The sequence below is a fragment of the Emys orbicularis genome, chromosome 1 (genome assembly GCF_028017835.1).
Source record: "Emys orbicularis isolate rEmyOrb1 chromosome 1, rEmyOrb1.hap1, whole genome shotgun sequence".
Lineage (NCBI taxonomy): Eukaryota > Metazoa > Chordata > Testudines > Emydidae > Emys > Emys orbicularis.
Genome location: NC_088683.1, coordinates 213,631,483 through 213,650,728, shown reverse-complemented (window position 1 = coordinate 213,650,728; position 19,246 = coordinate 213,631,483). Strand labels below are relative to the sequence as shown.

At 39.7% G+C, this 19,246-nt stretch overlaps 1 protein-coding gene across 1 annotated transcript in view; it reads left to right on the top strand.

Annotated features, from left to right (window-relative positions):
• Window positions 1-7,155, top strand: part of USP9X (ubiquitin specific peptidase 9 X-linked) — a 219,439-nt gene extending 212,284 nt beyond the window's left edge. The window contains exons 42-45 of the mRNA XM_065423841.1: window positions 3,067-3,223; window positions 4,369-4,581; window positions 5,117-5,212; window positions 6,794-7,155. Coding sequence (XP_065279913.1) covers window positions 3,067-3,223; window positions 4,369-4,581; window positions 5,117-5,212; window positions 6,794-6,928 — 601 coding nt within the window. The 3' untranslated portion in view covers window positions 6,929-7,155. The remainder of the gene's footprint in view (window positions 1-3,066; window positions 3,224-4,368; window positions 4,582-5,116; window positions 5,213-6,793) is intronic.
• The last annotated feature ends 12,091 nt before the right edge of the window (window positions 7,156-19,246 follow it).

Below are 19,246 nucleotides of genomic sequence, written 5' to 3'. Positions count from 1 at the left end.
AATCATTACCTCAGCAAGCCAACTTTGCCTCCTTCCAATAGGCCTGGTCTGCAATTACAGAAGACAGATGGATGCTAGACGACATTGCCCGCTGTCCCATCCATTTCCAGTCCTTTCCCCTTGCCTACCCACTTCCCCATCCCTCTTCAGGGACCCTTCTCACAAGAGCCTTCTGCTAACAGAATTAGCCTTGTTGCTTCGTCTAAAAGCCACAGAAGAGGTCTCTCAAGAATACAGGGGAAGAGGCGTCTAGTCCTGATATATCCTCATTCCAGAAAAGACGGTGTCTTCATCCTATCTTAGACCTGAGAATTCTGAAGTATTTATACACACACACGCGCGCGCTCAGATTCAGAATGGTAACTATTGCCTCCATCATTCCATCCCTTCTGACTCAAGACTGATTCATGGTTTTCAGCTTACAGGATGTGTACTTCCACATAGGTACTTTCTGTGGGATAGGTGGATGGCTAAGCATCACAGTGGAGTCCATTCATTACCAGTACAAAGTATTACTGTTTGGACTCTCCATAGCACGCACAATATTCACAAAGTGTCGGATGCCACAACAGCATATATGAGGAGAAGGGACATTCAGATCTACCCTTACCTGGAACGATTGGCTGACCAAAGGTGGATTCCAGCAGAACAGCATCGGGCCTGAAAAATGCCTTCTCCCTTTTCATCCAGGTAGACCTCCTGGTGAACTAAAATTGTTCCTTACTCCATCACAAGTGAGCAATCATAGGAACTGTGGTAGCCTCCTCACGTCACTCCAAGGACAAGTTCCTCTTTGCAATGACTACTGAATGGAATAAAATCAAATCTGGCCATGACGACAGTGCAGACCTGTCTGACTATTAAGCCAAATGTCAGCCTGGCAATTATCTGACACCACTTGCTAGGCTTCACCTGTGACTCTTAAAACTCTGAAGTCAGTCTATTCCCCAGTAAGACACCAGATGTTCCACCTCGAGTCATCTCAGAGTGGAATTGGTAGCTAGACCCCAAAAACGTGTGCAATACCCTTTTCTGCTTTCCCTCCAACAGTGACACTAATCTCAAACATGTCAGAGACAGGTTGGGGTGGTCACCTGGACCATCTGAGATGCAAGGCACCTGGTCCTAAAGTGACATGAAATTCTGCATAAAAGACAACACATCTGCAGTGGTCTACATAAACACACCAGTGTGTGCTTATTACCCCCGTCCCAGGGAGCGATCATGTTATGAATGTTGTCAGCAACACAGGATAACCCCAATGGCTCTTCACCTCCCAGGAGCCAGAAACAGCCTAGAGGACTTCTTAAGCAGACAATCACTCACCAATTATGAGTGGTCACTGCAGAGCTCCATCATCCAGCAGATATCTCGAAGTGGGAGAGTCCCACAAAAGACCTGTTCACCACGAGGGAAAACACCAAATGTCCAACTTTTGCTCTTGGGGGATCTGTGGAACTGAAGCCTCACTTATGCCTTTTCCCCAATTTTCCCAGAGTAATATGTAAGATCAGACGGGTCAAGGCCACAGTTATCCTTGTGGCATCTTCCTGGCTAAGGCAGTTTTGGGTGAGAAACCTGCTACAGATGTCCATTCAGCCTCCCATCTCTCTGCCAGACATATCTCAGAACAATAATCATATTCTGCATTTAGCCCCAAAGTGACCACATCTGACAGCCTGGATGTTGGCTGGTTGAGAACCATTGACAGAGATTGCTCCTTTCAGATGCAGGAAATCCGTATACATAGTCGTAAGCAACATACAAGAAAGACCAATTCAACAAAATAGAAGAGGTTCTCCATATGGATGGCCCAGCACAACCCAGTCTCAGTAGAAACTTAGGTACCAAAAATCTTACCACATACTGCATTTAAAACATTCTGGCCTTTCATTTAGCTCTATCATGGTCCACCTGGCACCTGTACACTTGTCTTTGATCTTCTCACAACCAACTGTATTGAAGATCCACAAAGACCTCTTATACATTTAGCCCCAGCTAAAGAACTAACTCTTGTGTGAGACCGTAATATCCTCTTCCTAAATCTTACTGTGCTTCCCTTTTGAGCTATTCTCGGGATGCACCCTGTCCTATCTTACTTTAAAGATGGTCTTTCTGGTTCCCATCACCTTGACTAGGGGAATCTGTGAGCTCCAGGTCTTTGTGGCTGAATCTCTCTACATGACATTTCACAGAGACATGGTTGTACTGAGACCTCATCCTATGTTCATCCTTAAGGTGGTCTCAGAATTCCACTCAAATCAAGTTAATTTGTTTTCCAAAAACCCATTCTACACCAGGAGCAAAACTGCATACTCTGGACATTTCAAGTTCATTCATCCACTGTGTGGACAGAACTAAACCTTCTTCAAGATGTTGTCAGTGTGGATCCCACAACCCCTCCTCCATACCGACTTTTTCGGAGCCCTCATCATATGGGATTCTGAATTGATGAGGGAACTGAGGGACAGTTGCGGACGCTCCGCCCTTTATGCTGTCGTACAGGAATGTGAAGAAGCACGAGGTGCATGCACAGCCCCAGCAAAAGACTCCTATCTCACATGCATGAGGCGCACATGCAGCTATAGCGGGATCCACACTGATGACATTTCAAGCAACATTTACTGTAAGGTAAGCAACCTTTCTGAGATGTAACTGTATTCTAGCATTACAATGGGTGGTAATATTTATGGAAAGAATTTGTTTTAATTCTGTTGATTGAGAACTAATGATTAATGGGTTACACTTTATTGGTTTAGCTATAATTGTCGTTATGCTTTTTTGATATCTGTGATTACTCCAATTTCATATATCCAGGAGGTCAAGCATATAACTGAATTGTTACTAAACCCTTTTAGAGTCATAATTAATACATTACATTGTAATTACTCTTATACTTTTTGATGCACACCTACTACAAAATCCTGTAATCAGAATATTAACTTTTACACTTCAATTACACTGTAATTATAATTCCAGTCACTGTTTTATAATGTGTAACAATGAACAAATTTGAGGACTAAAATTTTGACCCTTGGATTTTTTTTTTTTTTTTTTTTTTTGCAGGATTCACAATGCACTTAAAGGAATCCCAGATGACAGGGATGGGCTATTTGACACCATTCAGCGTTCTAAGAACCATTATCAGAAAAGAGCTTACCAGTGTATAAAGTGCATGGTAGCTCTTTTCAGCAACTGTCCTGTAGCCTACCAAATCTTACAGGTGATACCTTCCATTCTGACTTCATAGTTGTTTTAGAATTCTAGATAGAAAGTAAGTCAAGCAAATTACAACAGAGTAAATTGCCCTCTTCCTCTAAGTAAAACTCATTTGGATATTTCTTTGTCAAAAGATCAGAAGAAGGAAGTGGGAGGGGAGGGATTCAGCTAAACTTGACAGTAATATATAGATTGTATTAATGCTTGTGTGGCAGCTGCTCCAAACCCACCAATGCTTCCTGTCACGTTACCGTTCTGGAAAAAAATGTATGTACTCAGTAAAAAGAACTTTTTTGTTTAAACCAGGGGCGGGCAAACTTTTTGGCCTGAGGGCTACATCGGGTTTCTGGAAAATGTATGGAGGGCTGGTTTGGGGAGGCTGTGCCTCCCCAAACAGCCAGGCATGGCCTGGCTCCTGCCCCCTATCTGACCCCCCCCTTGCTTCTTGCCCCCGACGGCCCCCCCAGGACCTCTGTCCTCTGACCGCCCCGCCCCATCCAACCACCCCTTCTCCCTGACTGGCCCCGGAACCCCTACCCCTGACTGCCCCCGCCACCCCATCCAGCCCCCCCTCCTTCCTGACTGCCCCCCCAGGACCCCTGCCCCAATCAACCCCCCTGTTCCCTGCCCTCTGACTGCCCCGACCCCTATCCACACCCCTGCCCCCTGACCACCACCCTGAACTCCCCTACCCTCTATCCAAACCTTCCTGCCCCCTTACCACATTGCCTGGAGCACCTGTGTCTGGTGGCAGTACAGCCACGCTGCCCAGAACACCAGGACAGGCAGCCGCACCGCCTGGCTGGAGGCAGCCACGCCACCGCGCAGCACAGAGCACCGAGTCAGGCCGCAGCTCTGCAGCTGCCCTGCCCGGCAGGAGCCCGCAGCCCTGCCGCCCAGAGCATTGCGCCAGCGGCGCAGTGAGCTGAGGCTGCGGGGGAGGGGGAACCAGCAGGGGAGGGTCCGGGGGCTAGCCGGCCGGGCAGGATGTGGCCCGCGGGCCATAGTTTGCCCACCTCTGGTTTAAACAGTGGGCTAGTGTGAAGATGGTAATGTGTTTTCCTATCGATGGATGTTGTGGCAATAGAGAAGTATTGTGTTTGAAGAATAAAAAAGGGATTCTGAACTGTCAATTTTCTATCTCTGCAGAGCAATGGAGATTTGAAGAGAAAATGGACCTGGGCAGTAGAATGGCTTGGAGATGAACTTGAGCGTAGGCCATATACTGGAAATCCACAATACACATATAATAATTGGTCTCCCCCAGTGCAGAGTAATGAAACATCAAATGGTTACTTCTTGGAAAGATCTCACAGTGCTAGAATGACCCTTGCAAAAGCTTGTGAACTCTGCCCAGAAGAGGTAAAGAATTAGACTTCGGAAAGTTAAATAAAATTACTGCTTTAAATGCTCAAAATCCTTTGTACCTTATCCAGTAGTAGCAACAGTGAGTTGGGCAGCAGATTGTTCCTGGTTTCTGCTGTTTTTAGAAGTAAGAAGTTCTGTAACTTCATTTGCTAGTATGAAACTGCCTAAAATTAACAATCATTTCCACTGACTGCCAGTTGTATAGTGCTAATGGTTTGTAGTAATCTTCTCTTCTGTTACTTACTGTTTGTATTGGCATTAACTGATTCCAAAGTTGGAATACCCCTAATTGAACTAAAATGGTGAAATTCAATTCTAAGAAGAGGGAAGGTGATATCTGATAACGTATTTCAAAAGTAAGACTTTTCTCCATGATATTGAGCAAGCTGCCATTTAATGTTGCTTTTTTAAAATGTTGGGGGGAGGGAGAGGAGGAGCGTCTTGGTCTCCCAAGAACAGTGAGATTACAGTTTAAGGATGGGATTGGATTTGACTTGAAAAGTAATCTTTTACTGTATGTTAATTTTAGGAACCAGATGACCCAGATGCCCCAGATGAACATGAATCCTCCCCACCAGAAGATGCCCCATTGTATCCTCATTCACCCGGTTCCCAGTATCAACAGGTAAACAGTGCAGAGTTTCACTTTCCGTTGAAGGATCTAAAGTCTTAACTTTTTGTTTTAGCTTTCATGCTAACTCACACTGTAATAAATGTTTAACTAGAAACACATAGTTCAAATCTCATACTTCTAGAGTGATCATAAAGATGAACATTCAGCACCATTTACTAGAAGCAATTTCTCCATCAGAATTTCACATAAAACCCAACATTTTACCATAACAGAGATTTATCATTCATACTAAAAGCACATATGCTGACTACCATCCCCTAGCGAATGCATACTGGTTTGATTCAGCTGTGCTTCTTCCATGTTTATCACCTTACTCTATGAATTGCACCATTGACTTAAATGATAGAATCCAGCCCTACATTAGTAAATTGTTTTAGACTTTAGTAATTACTGGTACTTAAAAATGACTTTGTCCCATATATAATTTGTTCTGTGAACACTGATATCCAAGTTTAAAGTGCATATAAAATTTAAATCTGTTTCAGGGTTAAGTGCCTATTTTGTTAGCATCTATTTAAATGGAAAGCTAGATTTGAAAGAAATCATACCTAGATTTATTGAGCTGGTAATAACTAAATTAGTAGGTCCCAGAGTTAACTGCAGTTTTTATTTTCCTACTTTTCTCCAAATCACTTATATATTCTGAATTTGCTAATTTAATTTCCTGCCCTGCCCAAACCCATTTCCCCTTCATCTTGCTTTCCTTACTGATGTTCTCAGCAGAGCAGTTGGCAAGTGATGTAGACTTCTCCATCCCCTTGGAGTTAAGCCACAGCTTATCACAAACTCACTGATTAATCCTTTACTTGTGTGATGTGTTCACTTTCTCATAACAGCTGGCATTTCTCACCCTGTAACACACACAACCCTTTTTTCTTAGTATTGCAATAATAGGTTTATTATTAGGTCAAATATTGCAGTTCCTTGAAGTATCATGGACAGACAACATTTTACAATTGACAGTTGTTGTATAGGTGTATTTTTAATAAAAAATTTTACTTGTTAGTTTTGAAAAATTGTACTTGTTAGCATCTGGAGAAAATAACTGTTCAGATTTTATTTACTTCTGTTACAATTATTTTTTAGCAGGCAAAACCTAATGTATGTTTGCACAATTATAGCTAATTTCTTTTATTGGGTGTTTATTTTTTAAATTTTTCTCCCATACTGTTTTATCTTTTGGTAGAACTATATATACATTTTAATCTAAACTGTATACATCACATAGGCAGCATTCCATTCATCCTCTTTTTTTTTTTTTGCTTTGTTTTGCATGTAATTGTCTGCAACTTAAAATCTGTATTTACTAATTTTTCACTATAGCTTAATCTTTGCAATTTCAATTCAGAATTTTTTATCTTCAGCATAAATTCATTTAAAAGGTAAGGGCAGGAGACTTCACAGTAATGAATAAACATCCTGAAATATGTATTACTAATTAACCAGTTAACTATGCTTTGGGGTATTTTTTTCAGTGGTGTATGTTCAAAGGAGGGGGGGAATCACTATAATTGCTTAGAAAAAATTTCACAAGCATAATGTCTCCTTAAAATGTTTTATTCTATTTTGCAGAATAACCATGTGCATGGACAGCCATATACAGGCCCAGCAGCACATCATATGAACAACCCTCAACGAACTGGCCAACGAGCACAAGAAAATTATGAAGGCAGTGAAGAAGTTTCCCCGCCTCAGACGAAAGATTAGTTAAATGCACATAATCAATTAACTTGCTCCATCAAGACTGTGCACCCAGGCCTTACAGTCCAACCTTTCTCTGTGTCTGGCTAATATTTAAAACTAGAAAAACTATTCCTAATCAACATGGAGTGGAGAGTCTATTCACTGTCTTATCTGCAGAAAATTGCTGTCAATATATAACCTGCCTGCAGTGGAAAGTGTATAGTGTTTTGTAATAAATGGCCTGATGCTAATGTGTAAATGGCAAAGGTGTATATAGTATATTAATGTTTGACTGTTAATTCTTAAGCAAGAAACATTTTTTTTGTCTTGATGAGACTCGCAGATCTACGAAAACAAAAAGTAACTTCTTGATATAACCGCTGCGCTCTGCAACCAGTGTTGCCTGCCTAATGGCAGTTGGATCAACTCCTTTATGAAAAAGCCTATCCATGTCAACCACAAAAATAGTTTCATGTTAATTCTTTGCCACTGGAGTCGATTTTACTATGAGCAACGTAATGGCTGGTAACCTTTTAATTATTTGGTTGATGTGGAAAATTGGTGATGTAACATTGTTTCTAGATCTTTTTTCATTGCCTTTTTCATTCTGGTATTAGGTTAATCACTTTGAAGCTATAGTTATGCTGTAACATTTAGCATGGCTTCACACCAGGTTAGTGTAGCCAATCAGGGGGGAAAAAAACCAACCATGACAGTAGTTGTCCCAAAGTGACAACTGTATTGCTCAGAGCTTTTTCTTACACCTAGACTACAAAATGGGGGAGGGAGGGAAATGTGACAAACAAGTGGTTTTCAGTTGCACATATGTTCCTCACATCTAATGTTGGACAGTTCTGTCTCTGGGTGGGATAAAAACACTTAGTTTTCAGTAATAGGAATTTAAAAGATTTAAAACAAATATGCAAAAATTTTGCTATGCCAGGATGCCTGGAGCATAATAGACTGTATTTGGTGTGCTTGTTTTGTTTCTTTGGTAGAGCTTATTAGATAAACTAACAACACTTTCCTTCTACTGCATCCCAGTGAAGTGGAAGTCAACAAAATCACACAGTACTTGTGAGTGCCACTGCACCAAGTTAACTTGCTGGTTTTCCGCTCATTCACAGTTCTACTTGAAAGCAAGAATTGTCTTAGCTCTTTAACCATTATACAAGAAATCTTAACTTTAGACGCAGGGTTTAATTATAAAAGAAACTACTGGTTAGTCACATACAATTCTAAGGTATCTCTAGTCTGGAATAAACATTTGTTTAAAGACTTCAAGAAACGCATCAGTAAATACTGTATTTAAATGAAAATTGGTAACTTGAATGTGTGTAATTTTTTGCAACCTGTCTAAAAACCAAATACCCCTGCAAAACGGATACAGCCCACCCTATACTATTTAAATATTTTGCTGTTTTATTTTATAGAAATTATTTTGCTGAATTCACAAATAGAATTTGATTTAAGAAGAATATTTTGTCCTGTGGTGTGTGTTTTTTGTTTTTTTGTTTTTGTTTTTTTAATTGACTGCACAGAAAGTTTAATTCTGTGCAGTGGCACTATGCTGAATTCTGGAACTACAGTCACATTGAGATTTTTGTGCACAGAAAAATTTGGCCCTTGACTAAGAATAAAAAATTAGGACAATTACCCTGTAAAAGTTTCTTAATGTGATTTTATCTTGTACTTTTTGTATGTTTTTATATATACATGTATATATTTAATGAGCACAAGCTTGATGGTGTTTTTTACAATTAAGTTAATAGAAACAAAGCTGCTTAATCAAACAGAAGGTCTGTAGTGTTGAAATGAACAAAGAAAAAATAATCACAAGTGCATTCTTATGCATTTAGTGTAATATAAGGGAGGGCTATAGAGATGAATTCATTTGTTTGATTTTTTTTTTTTTTAATATTCTATGTAGCAAGGATCACTTTTGTGCTTCCATGTGTTCTTTAGTGCTCAACAACTTAATTCAGTTTTTCATGGTTTTTTAATAATACCGTTTTACCTGAACTTGTTCAATTTGGGAGAAGTTTTCCCACATATGTTTGGGGATACTTACTGGAAGTTGTAACTCAAAATATTAGCCTTCATATTAGAGCTGAAATAGTTCATATTGATTTGGACCAGTAATTATTGTTAAACACGCTATCTCAGAGATGATTGTGTATTTTTTTTCTATTTAGGTAAAAACATGTCATGTGCTAGTTCAGCCTTGCCAAATGTGATTAATTTTAACAGTGCAATGATTGTAGAGACGTGTACAAACTTGTGAGATTTTTGAAGGTTGTGATTTTTCCCCTCTCCCCTGAATTGGGGAATCATGACTGGTAGCAATTAATTTTCAGATGGCAAGTTGAGGTTATCCTGCATCTGCCACTTTGAAGAAAGCTAGCCTATGTCGTTGGTTGCTTTTCAAAATAGATAGCTACAGCAAAAAGTGTGATGGGAAGAAAATATTTTCTTCACTCTGGGCAAAATAGTTTTAAATTGTATTAATTTAAGTAACAAATGTTGTACTAGCAAAAAGTTTAATATGCATGTTACTGTTGCAGCAATATGGCAGTGGTCATTTTCAGGCTATATCCAATACCTCAATATTGATATGGCACACATCCTCAAAGTGCCTAAAGGTTTAATTTCCCCTTCACTATTTTCTGTTTAGAACAGTTAGTGGGGAATCTCTGGTCTTCCATAAAATAAGAGCCAATAAATAATAAAACAATTTCTCATTTTCCTGACAATTTGACATTTAAATGCATACAAATTGAACATTTATAGGTAATGTTATGTGGTGGTAATATATGGTTAAAGTGTATGTATAAAAAGATGCATTTTACCCAACAGAAGTTCTCCCTCTGTGTATTTAGATTAATTCCTGCTACCATTAGTGACTAAATTACATTTTTACTGTTGTTACTGCAGGGTCAACACAGATGTGTGTGAATGGAACTCCATTCCTCCTTATGCATCAATAAGACTATTAAATTCTAATTACAGAGCTTAAGTACCCCTGTGTAAACCCATTGAAGAAAACGGGGTTTCACAGAGGTCAGTGAGGGCATAATTTGACCTGCAGGGTTTGTATTTCTGATGGTGATGCACAAGAAGGAAAGCCACCCAGCTTGACTTTGAGATTCCTGAATAGTTTGCAGGACTGGCAGTTAGGAGGGGAAATAAATACTTTTGTTCGTAAGCTAGTATGTTTTGATGTGGAAACTGAGACACAAACAGGCAGTCCCGCAATGCCATTTTTGCGGGGTCACTTAGAGTGAAACTGAACATTTAAGAGACGAACCAATTAAGGAAAGTGAGTTGAGGTTTCTACTATATGCTTTCTCAATCGTTCTCTTGTGCCTAGTGTACATGTTTCAGCATATATGCTGAGGAAGAGCAGTTACTCTTCCAAAACCCTCCTAATAACACTTTGCACTCATAGCAAATCAGATTTGCTACTCTGCCAAAGCTAAATTGGCTGAAATTAGCCCACTGTAGCAACTAAATTTATTAAGGTTTTGCTTTGTTTTTTATATGCTTGTTAATTGGTTTTCCTAGCTCTCAAAATCCTTGGCCAGCAATAAGCATGCTGGTAAAATGATCCAAAATATATGGGTTTTTTTCTTTTTTATACAATTCCTATTAAAATAATTTTTAACACCTAAGTGTTGCTGTAAAGTTTGCAATGCTGGCATTGCATTGTTGGAAACAAATTAGAAAAATGTTATGATTTAAAGTTTTTTAATTGTATAAATAAAGGGAGAAGTGTGATATTAGGAAAGGATCAGAGTATGGGGTATGGAACGGCTGCCGTATGAGGAGAGATTAATAAGACGGGGACTTTTCAGCTTGGAAAAGAGACTACTAAGGGGGGGATATAATAGAGGTCTATAAAATCATGACTGGTGTAGAGAAAGTAAATAAGGAAGTGTTATTTACTCCTTCTCATAACACAAGAACTAGGGGTCACCAAATGAAATTAATAGGCAGCAGGTTTAAAACAAACAAAAGGAAGTATTTTTTCACACAACGCGCAGTCAACCTGTGGAACTCCTTGGCAGAGGATGTTGCAAAGGCCAAGATTATAACGGGGTTCACAAAAGAACTAGGTAAATTCATGGAGGATAGGTCCATCGATAGCTGTTAGCCAGGATGGGCAGGGATAATGTCCCTAGCCTCTGTTTGCCAGAAGTTGGGAATGGGCAACAGGATGGATCACTTATGTTCTCTTTGTGCAGACAAAGTGGGACCACTACATAGCTGCAGCAGCAGCTTTACTAGTGGCAAGGAGGAGCACAATAAATGCTCTAGCCCTGCTTCAGGGCATTCCTGGTCCTCTCCCCATGGCTGGTGGGGATTGCTGTGACTAAATTTCACTAATCTGCACTGAGCCTCCACTTTAATAAGGACTAGCAAAATTATCTACTGTGCAATAAGGGCTTTAATCCACTGTAATTGGCACTGTCCGTTTTTACACAGTCTTAACTATTTTTAAAGTTAGTACCCAAAATGTCAGGTGTCTTTGTTTCTAACTATTAAACTGTCTTCCTGACTCTCGCACTTAAAACATCAAGCAGCCAGTCTTTTTCTTTCCCATAAGAGACATGGTTCAGGACTGGCTCTGCAGCAGCAGTTTATAGGCGATGCTTAGAATTGTGCTGACATAAACGCTAGTGCTTAAAATATGTGTGGTGTGCTGTGAAGGACCTGGAGTGGACCCCTGTGCCCATTGGAGCCCTATGGACTTTAACTGGACTTGCATAAATTCCTCTGTGAGGAGCCCTGTTTAAATCAGTTGGGCTCTTCAGGGATCTGCCCACATGAATTAGATTGCTGGATTTGGGGCCTAAACCAAAAGCCACATCCAGAGCACCTGTATTTAAATGTGGGTGGGGAAATGGTATCAAAAGAATTAAGAACAGACTTAACTCTTGGGAAGAAAAACTTTCTTGAATAAGGGCTAATTTTCTGCCAAATTTTAAGTATCCAAATTATATTTTCAACTTTAGAATTCAAACCGCTTAATAACTATAAGCCACTTTTTGATAGAAACTAAATGAACTTCTAGACTAACTTGTAGTAAGTAGAGCTTTAGCATAGAAAATCACTGTCACGATTGAACAAAATCTCTCAAAATACTGTACTAACTTAATCCAGCTTATAGTCTCTGAATGAATGATGAGTCATGAAAATGGAAATAGAACTAAATAAGTCTTAAACCTTACCTAAAATCTCCATGTCCTAGAACAATAAAATTTGGTGAAAGAAAATTAGGTCATCCAGTCCATCTCCCTGTTGATGTAGGATTGTTCCTTATTACAGATCTATTAATGATTTTGTCCAATCTAGTTTTAAAAGTCCCAAGCAATGGGGCTTCCATCACTTCCCTTGGAAGACAGAAATCTTTCTGATTATGGTAATTTTTCCCTTTCTTAATGTAATTATATTACTATTAGTAACATCCTTTGTACTGTGATAAATCTGTCCTCATATTTGCACCTTTAGAACATTTGTACACTTATTTGTACACCTTTAGTCACCAATTAAGTTATATGTATTTAATGCATTTAATCTTTCCATGTAAATCAGTTCCTCGAGCCTCCATAACCATTTTTGTTGCTCTTCTCTGGACTCTCTATGATGGTTTTCTGGTAATGAAGAGACTAGAACTGAATTCATACGTCCAGGTATGGTTACACTTGAGCCGTGTAGAGGGTTGTCTTCTTTTTCTGTGATGCCTCTCTGTATGCAGCACAAAATTGTCTGTCTTTTTTGCTGCTTTATTCCACTGAAATGTTCAATTTTTGTCCATCTCTTCTAAATCTCTTTAGCATTACTGCTTTCTAGGTTTCTCCCCTTGAATTGATAGGATTATTCTCTTCTTATTTTGAAGATTGATACATTTGCTCTTGTCAAATCATCTGGTTTCCTAGTTTCCCATGATTTTCCAATAGTATTTTTCAGGCATATAGTACATTTATTTAGGTATTTTCATATCCTAGAATACATGTCTGGACTGACTGATTTGTATAGTTATAAATTTCTAATTATTTATCTGCTGTTTATCAGTAGCTATTTTAGGTGATCTGGAAAATGGTAGTTTTTCTAACTCTTAGGGTTTGTCTTATTTACAATGAACTAGCTGCTTCTTACACTGGTGATTATAACAATCTCTTCCTATTGGATTGCACTATATTTCTTAATATCTCAAAAATTGCTTTTTTGGAATCTAATATCTTAGTGCTACTAGACGCTATTTTAAATTTAAGTAGTTCATGGATCCAAGCTTCCTTTTTTCATTCTCAAGCAATTCCTGTCTCTTGGAAAGTAGATCCATGATGGCTTCTCTAGTTCTCCACTTTTGAATCATAAAACTTCTCTCTAACTTAGGAACCTCTTGCTGTGTTTGGCTGTATTTAAAAAAAAAAATCTGAGGGAAGCTTCAGAGTCCTTACCTTTTTGAAAGCAAACCCCAAAGCCTAGGATTATCCAGGCTAACTGCAAAGGCAGGAGCAGAACCTATTTCATTAACTGATCATAAAAAATCTAACTTTCAGCCAATTAACTGGGGAGGGAGGGAGGGACAGAAGTTGGGCATGTGTAAAGGGGCAGGGAAAAGTGGTGGTACTATTCCACACATGCTTATGTTACCAGTTCCCAAGAGACCATTCTCCTCACCTCACTGAACCTCAGTGTCTGACACCTCCTCTCATGTTAGCCCTGTGTCCTCAAAGCTCTCAGCCACCATCTTCCCATCTAAGCAGGAATTCCTATGTATCCCATTAGCCTCTCCTAAATTGATAGGACAAAGTTCCACTGAATGGTGTGTAAGTCATTCTCTTCTCCCTAGGTCTTCATAAAGGTATCCTCAAGCCACCACACAGCTGCTTGATATGGCTTCCTCCTGTGGTTTGCACCCCACAGTTGAACCTGTTATGGAAACAGGGTTTTAGTACTCGGCCATGGGTGGGTGAGAGGCTTTAACCATGGGCATTTGACACTTTCTACCACTTACATCCTGAAACTCCTACTGAGACTCACTACTACTTGAAACATGGCAGTGGCCTGACAGCCAGCTGAGCTTGTTCCCTCTTTCAACACCCATGCAGCTGCAGAATTTTCTAGGCAAAGACTTTTTTCCACCCACCTATGGGCCACTGTTGTTGTATCTGCCTCTCATTAGCCCCTGGAGCAACGGTCTTGGATCATTTGAACTCTGATTCCAGGTATAATATGCCTGTGGGTCACAGGGTGGGGGTTGTCAAACATTCATAGCTGGGACCTCCACTTAATAGACTGTCTCATGGACTCTTCCTCCCATTTACAATCTTGCATGCTCCTGCCTCTGCCATTTGATCTCAAGGAAGCATGCAAGATTGTGAAGATCACATAACATCCCTGTGGCAACCACAGTTGTTGTTTACATGAATAAACATGAAGTGTGTATTTTTAGTTGTCCAAGCAATTGAATAGCTGGAAATAAGGAAAGGAGGGTTAGTACCATGTGGAAAAACCTGTGTTCCACAAATCACAGTTTGAGCATTTTTAAATTGCTACATTGATTATGCATGCAATGTAACTATAATCACTATATTTCAAGCAAAGTCTAGCAGTGGTTTGCTGAACATTTCTGCAGTTTGAACCAAAGGATTACTGTCAGTGTTGGTTGTAATTTCTATAGAATAACATAGAACAGATTTGTATCATGGTGCTGTTTACTGTCTTCAGAGTAGTTTGGTAATGTTCTTTAGATAGGTTTCAAATGATGTGTAGGGAATTTGACCCTACAGGCCAAAGTAGTACCAGCAAAGCATAAAGAAAAATGTGGACTCCGCTGAAGAACAGGCTAGTTGAGAGGTTCTGTTGTGGATGTATTGAACTGCAAAGGAAATATAATCACATCAGCTTTAAGCATCTTGGAGACAGCAGTAAAGCTGAGTTGCTTTGTGCTGGTCTACACTGGGGGGGAGGGGGTGTCGATCTAAGATACGCAACTTCAGCTACGCTATTCGTGTAGCTGAAGTCGATGTATCTTAGTTCGACTTACCTGGCCATCCTCACGGCAGCAAGTCGACCACCGCGACTCCCCCGTCTACTCTGCTTACTCCTCCTGCCGAGGTGGAGTATGGGCGTCAATTCGGGGGTCGATTTATTGCGTCTAGACAAGACGTGATAAATCGATCCCCAATAGATCGATTACTACCCGCCGATCCGGCAGGTAGTGTAGACGTGGCCTTTGTGTGAGAAGCAAAATAACCTGATTGTCCTCTGCCTTGCATCCACTGTAATGATTTGGGGTCAGATTCTCTGTTCAGTTGCACTGTGCTCAGTGCAGAATAGGGATGGGAAAGGTAGCTTCAAGTTTCTGTGGTCCCTGGATCCTGAGGCCAGCTGGGGGTCAGACTGAACCCCAGTCTCCCTTAGAACAGCCCAAAGGCTGGTCTAATTTATATTTGGCTGCCCACAGCCGCAAGAGGCTGTTTCAGCCGCTGCGATCAGAGAGAATGCAGATACTCCAGCCATGCCCACTTTCCTTCAGGACTGCCCCCTATGCCAGGACCTGAGGGGGAGTGCTGAAGAGTCACTGATGGCTACATAACTCCTGTGGATTCTTCTTACAAGCCAGCTATCTGACTGCTTTGCACCATCAGAGCTAAGGCCAGAATCTGGAATGGACTGTACAAAGTGAGTGAAAAGTGCTGTGTCCTATGACTGAAGAATTCTGGTTTAGTAGCACTTTACATTCACTTTGCACAGAAGTGGGGCCCAGTAAATGATTGCATTGGTTTATGGTGGTGTTGTACCAAAAAAAAACCCCACACACTATGAAACAAGCCACCTTTAGAAGTGCATGAACTCTAGCAAGAATAAGAATGTGCTCTAGTTATTTATATTTTTATAAAGTCACCCACCACCATGGTGTCTGAGTGCACATTGCAGCACCAGTCATTAGTATTTCGATGGGAAAAAAGGCACAATGATGAGAATTAAACTCTTTCAGATGCCCCAATGTATATACATTTACAGTTACCACTAAGTTTTAAGTGCTAAACAGAAAAGGGAAAGTTTTTGATCAAGGCAACTCAAAACTTTAAAAATCCCACAAATATTTCCCATTTGCCAGTAGTCAGTTTCCCTAGGAGTAATCTCTAGTGCTAAGGGGGATCACATTTTTAAACTGTGAACTTCCTTTTACTTGTGAAAAAGATAAATGTGTAGTGATTTATCCGTGAACTGCTTAAAACCTGTCAAGTATTCACATCCTGCCATTTTACACCAGTTGAACATATGGCCCAAATCACTTTTCATACTCAGTTTTTTTCATATTCACTTGTGTAATAAGTATAGATACCGTTATAATCTCTACAGTGTATACTTTTGAAGATAAGGCTTTTTACTTTCTCAGGGCTCTCTAGATCAGTAGTTCTCAACCTTTCCAGACTACTGTTCCCCTTTCAGGAGTCTGATTTGTCTTGTATACCTCAAGTTTCACCTCACTTAAAAACTACTTGCTTACAAAATCAGACCTAAAAATACAAGTGTCACAGCACACTATTATTGAAAAATTGCTTCCTTTATCATTTTTACCATATAATTATAAAATACATCAGTTGGAATATAAATATTGTACTTACATTTCAGTGTAAGTATATATAGAGCAGTATAAACAAGTCAATGTATGAAAATTTTTTTGTACTGATGTCACTAGTGCTTTTTATGTAGCCTGTTGTAAAACTAGGCAAATATCTGATGAGTTGGTGTACCGCTGGAAGACCTCTGTGTACCCCCAGGAGTACGCGTACACCTGGTTGAGAACCACTGCCCTGGATCATTTAGCTCTGATTTCTCTCCCTCGAACACATATTTCCTACGTTTCACTCGAGCCGTTGTTTCACCACTAGTCCTGGATGAGATGGGGAATGCTCAGAAGTGCGTGGACACTTCTGAATCACTACAGACGGTCTGGTCTGTTCAATTACATTGGACTGAGGAGACAATACGAATGAAGTAGTATACTTCACATATCTGTTAGTAAGATCTTGTATCTGTTGGGGGGGGGGGTACAAATTAGCATCACCCACAGTGTTTGTGACCATCTTAAGACTAATTAATAAAATAGTGCAGAAAAAAATTGTAATAGGGCAGTTCCTTTTCATACTAGTAGGTATACTTTCAAAGAATGCCATACTTTATGGCAGTGTCCCTGCTTAAAATTTGGTGATTCACAACATGCCCTTAAGAAGGTGTAAAGAAAATGCAGTTTATCTCTTTAGAGCTCCACTGTTAAAGCTTCCAATTTTAAATGGAAGCCTCTTGGTATTCAACTTGCATGTATCCCTCGTAGCAAGCAAAGCTTTGTACTAGAACTGAGCAGTGGAAATTCCTGTAGGAACGTTCACATTTTAGTACCTTGCTTCTGAAACACGATCTACTTTCCGTCAGAGTCTTCAGTATGCCTAGATCTTTGGAGATCTTAACTGAAGATAATATTTCACAATTCTCTTGTCATTTTTAATGACCAATGCTGTAGTTCTTATAATCTCGTCTATTGTGTTGCATTAACACTGGACTTGCTTTGAACTAATTTTGACACTATATTAACCATGTGATACAAATTTTGATCTTTCCTTTGTTTGTAAATTATGTGAGCAAATAAATTGTATAATCTGTGTCTCCTTCTCAATAACCAGCAACAGCTGGTTTGAACAGGTCAGTGGGTATAATATGCATTGTTACACATTAATGCTCTTGAGTGGTAGGGGTGGGAGAACCACAGACTAGCATGTAATAAGATGTTTTTATTGCAAGGCACCCTTGATGACACACACATTTATTCTACATTATTCATATTTATTTTGCTCTCTTACACTGTTTACATGTTTTTTTTATAAAGCTGCTGAAGGAAAGTTACAGAAGAAAGAAAATTAACTGTCTTACCACTGGGCTTGCATTTCCACCCCACCGCACCCCCCCAGTGCTCTGAGAACTGCATGATTCCATCCTCTTAGCAACATTGGAGCATTTCAAAATGGAAATGGGAGGCACCCTGGGTGCCAGCAGGTGACTGATAAACAAAGGGAGATTTGAATAGTTTAACTTTCATTATATAAATCTGATTTCAGCTTTGAAAATACAGCAACCCGTTCAACACCAAAATCAAATAGACATTCATGGACTGCAACAATACCAAACAAAAAGGCAACAGAGTGAATGTGGGTATTTTGTGTGAAGTATCATCAATTTAGGAACATAGGAATTGACATACTGCCTCAGACCAGTGGTCCATCTAATCTAATCTTGTCTGTGACAGTTGCCACTGGCAGATGCTTCAGAGGAAGTTGCAAGAAATCACATCGTGGGCTATAGAAAATGAGAAACCGTCTTTCTTAACCCCCTCAATTAGTGGTTGGTTCCTATGGTGGAAAAAAGCAGGAGGCTCGTGCTTTTTATCTGTTGTTTTGTTGCCCTGCTCAAAATATTCTAGTAGATTGAAAAGGAACAGTTCTCCTTTACAGAAATTGCTCTAGGTCATCCCTGTTGTATCATGTCCAGCTCTACTTACCATACGTTTCTACAGACGGAATATTCTATTTTTAATTATTTCAATCCATTTGGCATTGCAGTGAATCTCAGAGGTCTGTAATTCTCAGGATCATCCCTACCACCTTTTTTTAAAGATAGGTAGTAAATTTGCTACCGTTCCATCCTATGGCATATCAAGTGATTAATGGAAGTTTGCATATTTTTCTCAGCAGCTCAGCCAATTAATTTTTAATTTCCTTCAGAATTCTTGGGTGAATAACATCAGATCCTGGTGACCAGTTGCTCTCTAATGCATCTATTTGCTCTAGCACCATCTGTTTTGACACGGCAGTCTGACAGTGCTTCATCTTTTTTACCTGAAAGGGGTAGGTCTGAGTTGAGTATCAGCCCAGCATCCAGTGTGGGGAAAAATGGTGTATTGTTTTTCTGTGAAGTCCTTATCCTATTTAACTTCTCCCTTTACTCCCTGGTAGACTAGTGAACTCACGGATTCTCGTGTAGGCGTCTTGCTTCTGAAATACTTAAAGAATTTATTTGTACATCTTTGGCTATTTGCATCTCAAATTCATTCTTAGCCTTCCTAATTTCCATTACATTTTAACTGCCATAATTTGATGCTCTTTTCTGTCTGTCATCACTTGGGCTGAATTTCCATTTTTGAATGATAACTGATCGGTTTAAAAGGAACCCTTAACCCAGGCCATATAACTTGACTCCCCCACCCAGCCACCCACCTTCCTGCTTCTATATTTATTTAGTGGTGTCAGACTGTGCTCAATCAAAGATTGTAAT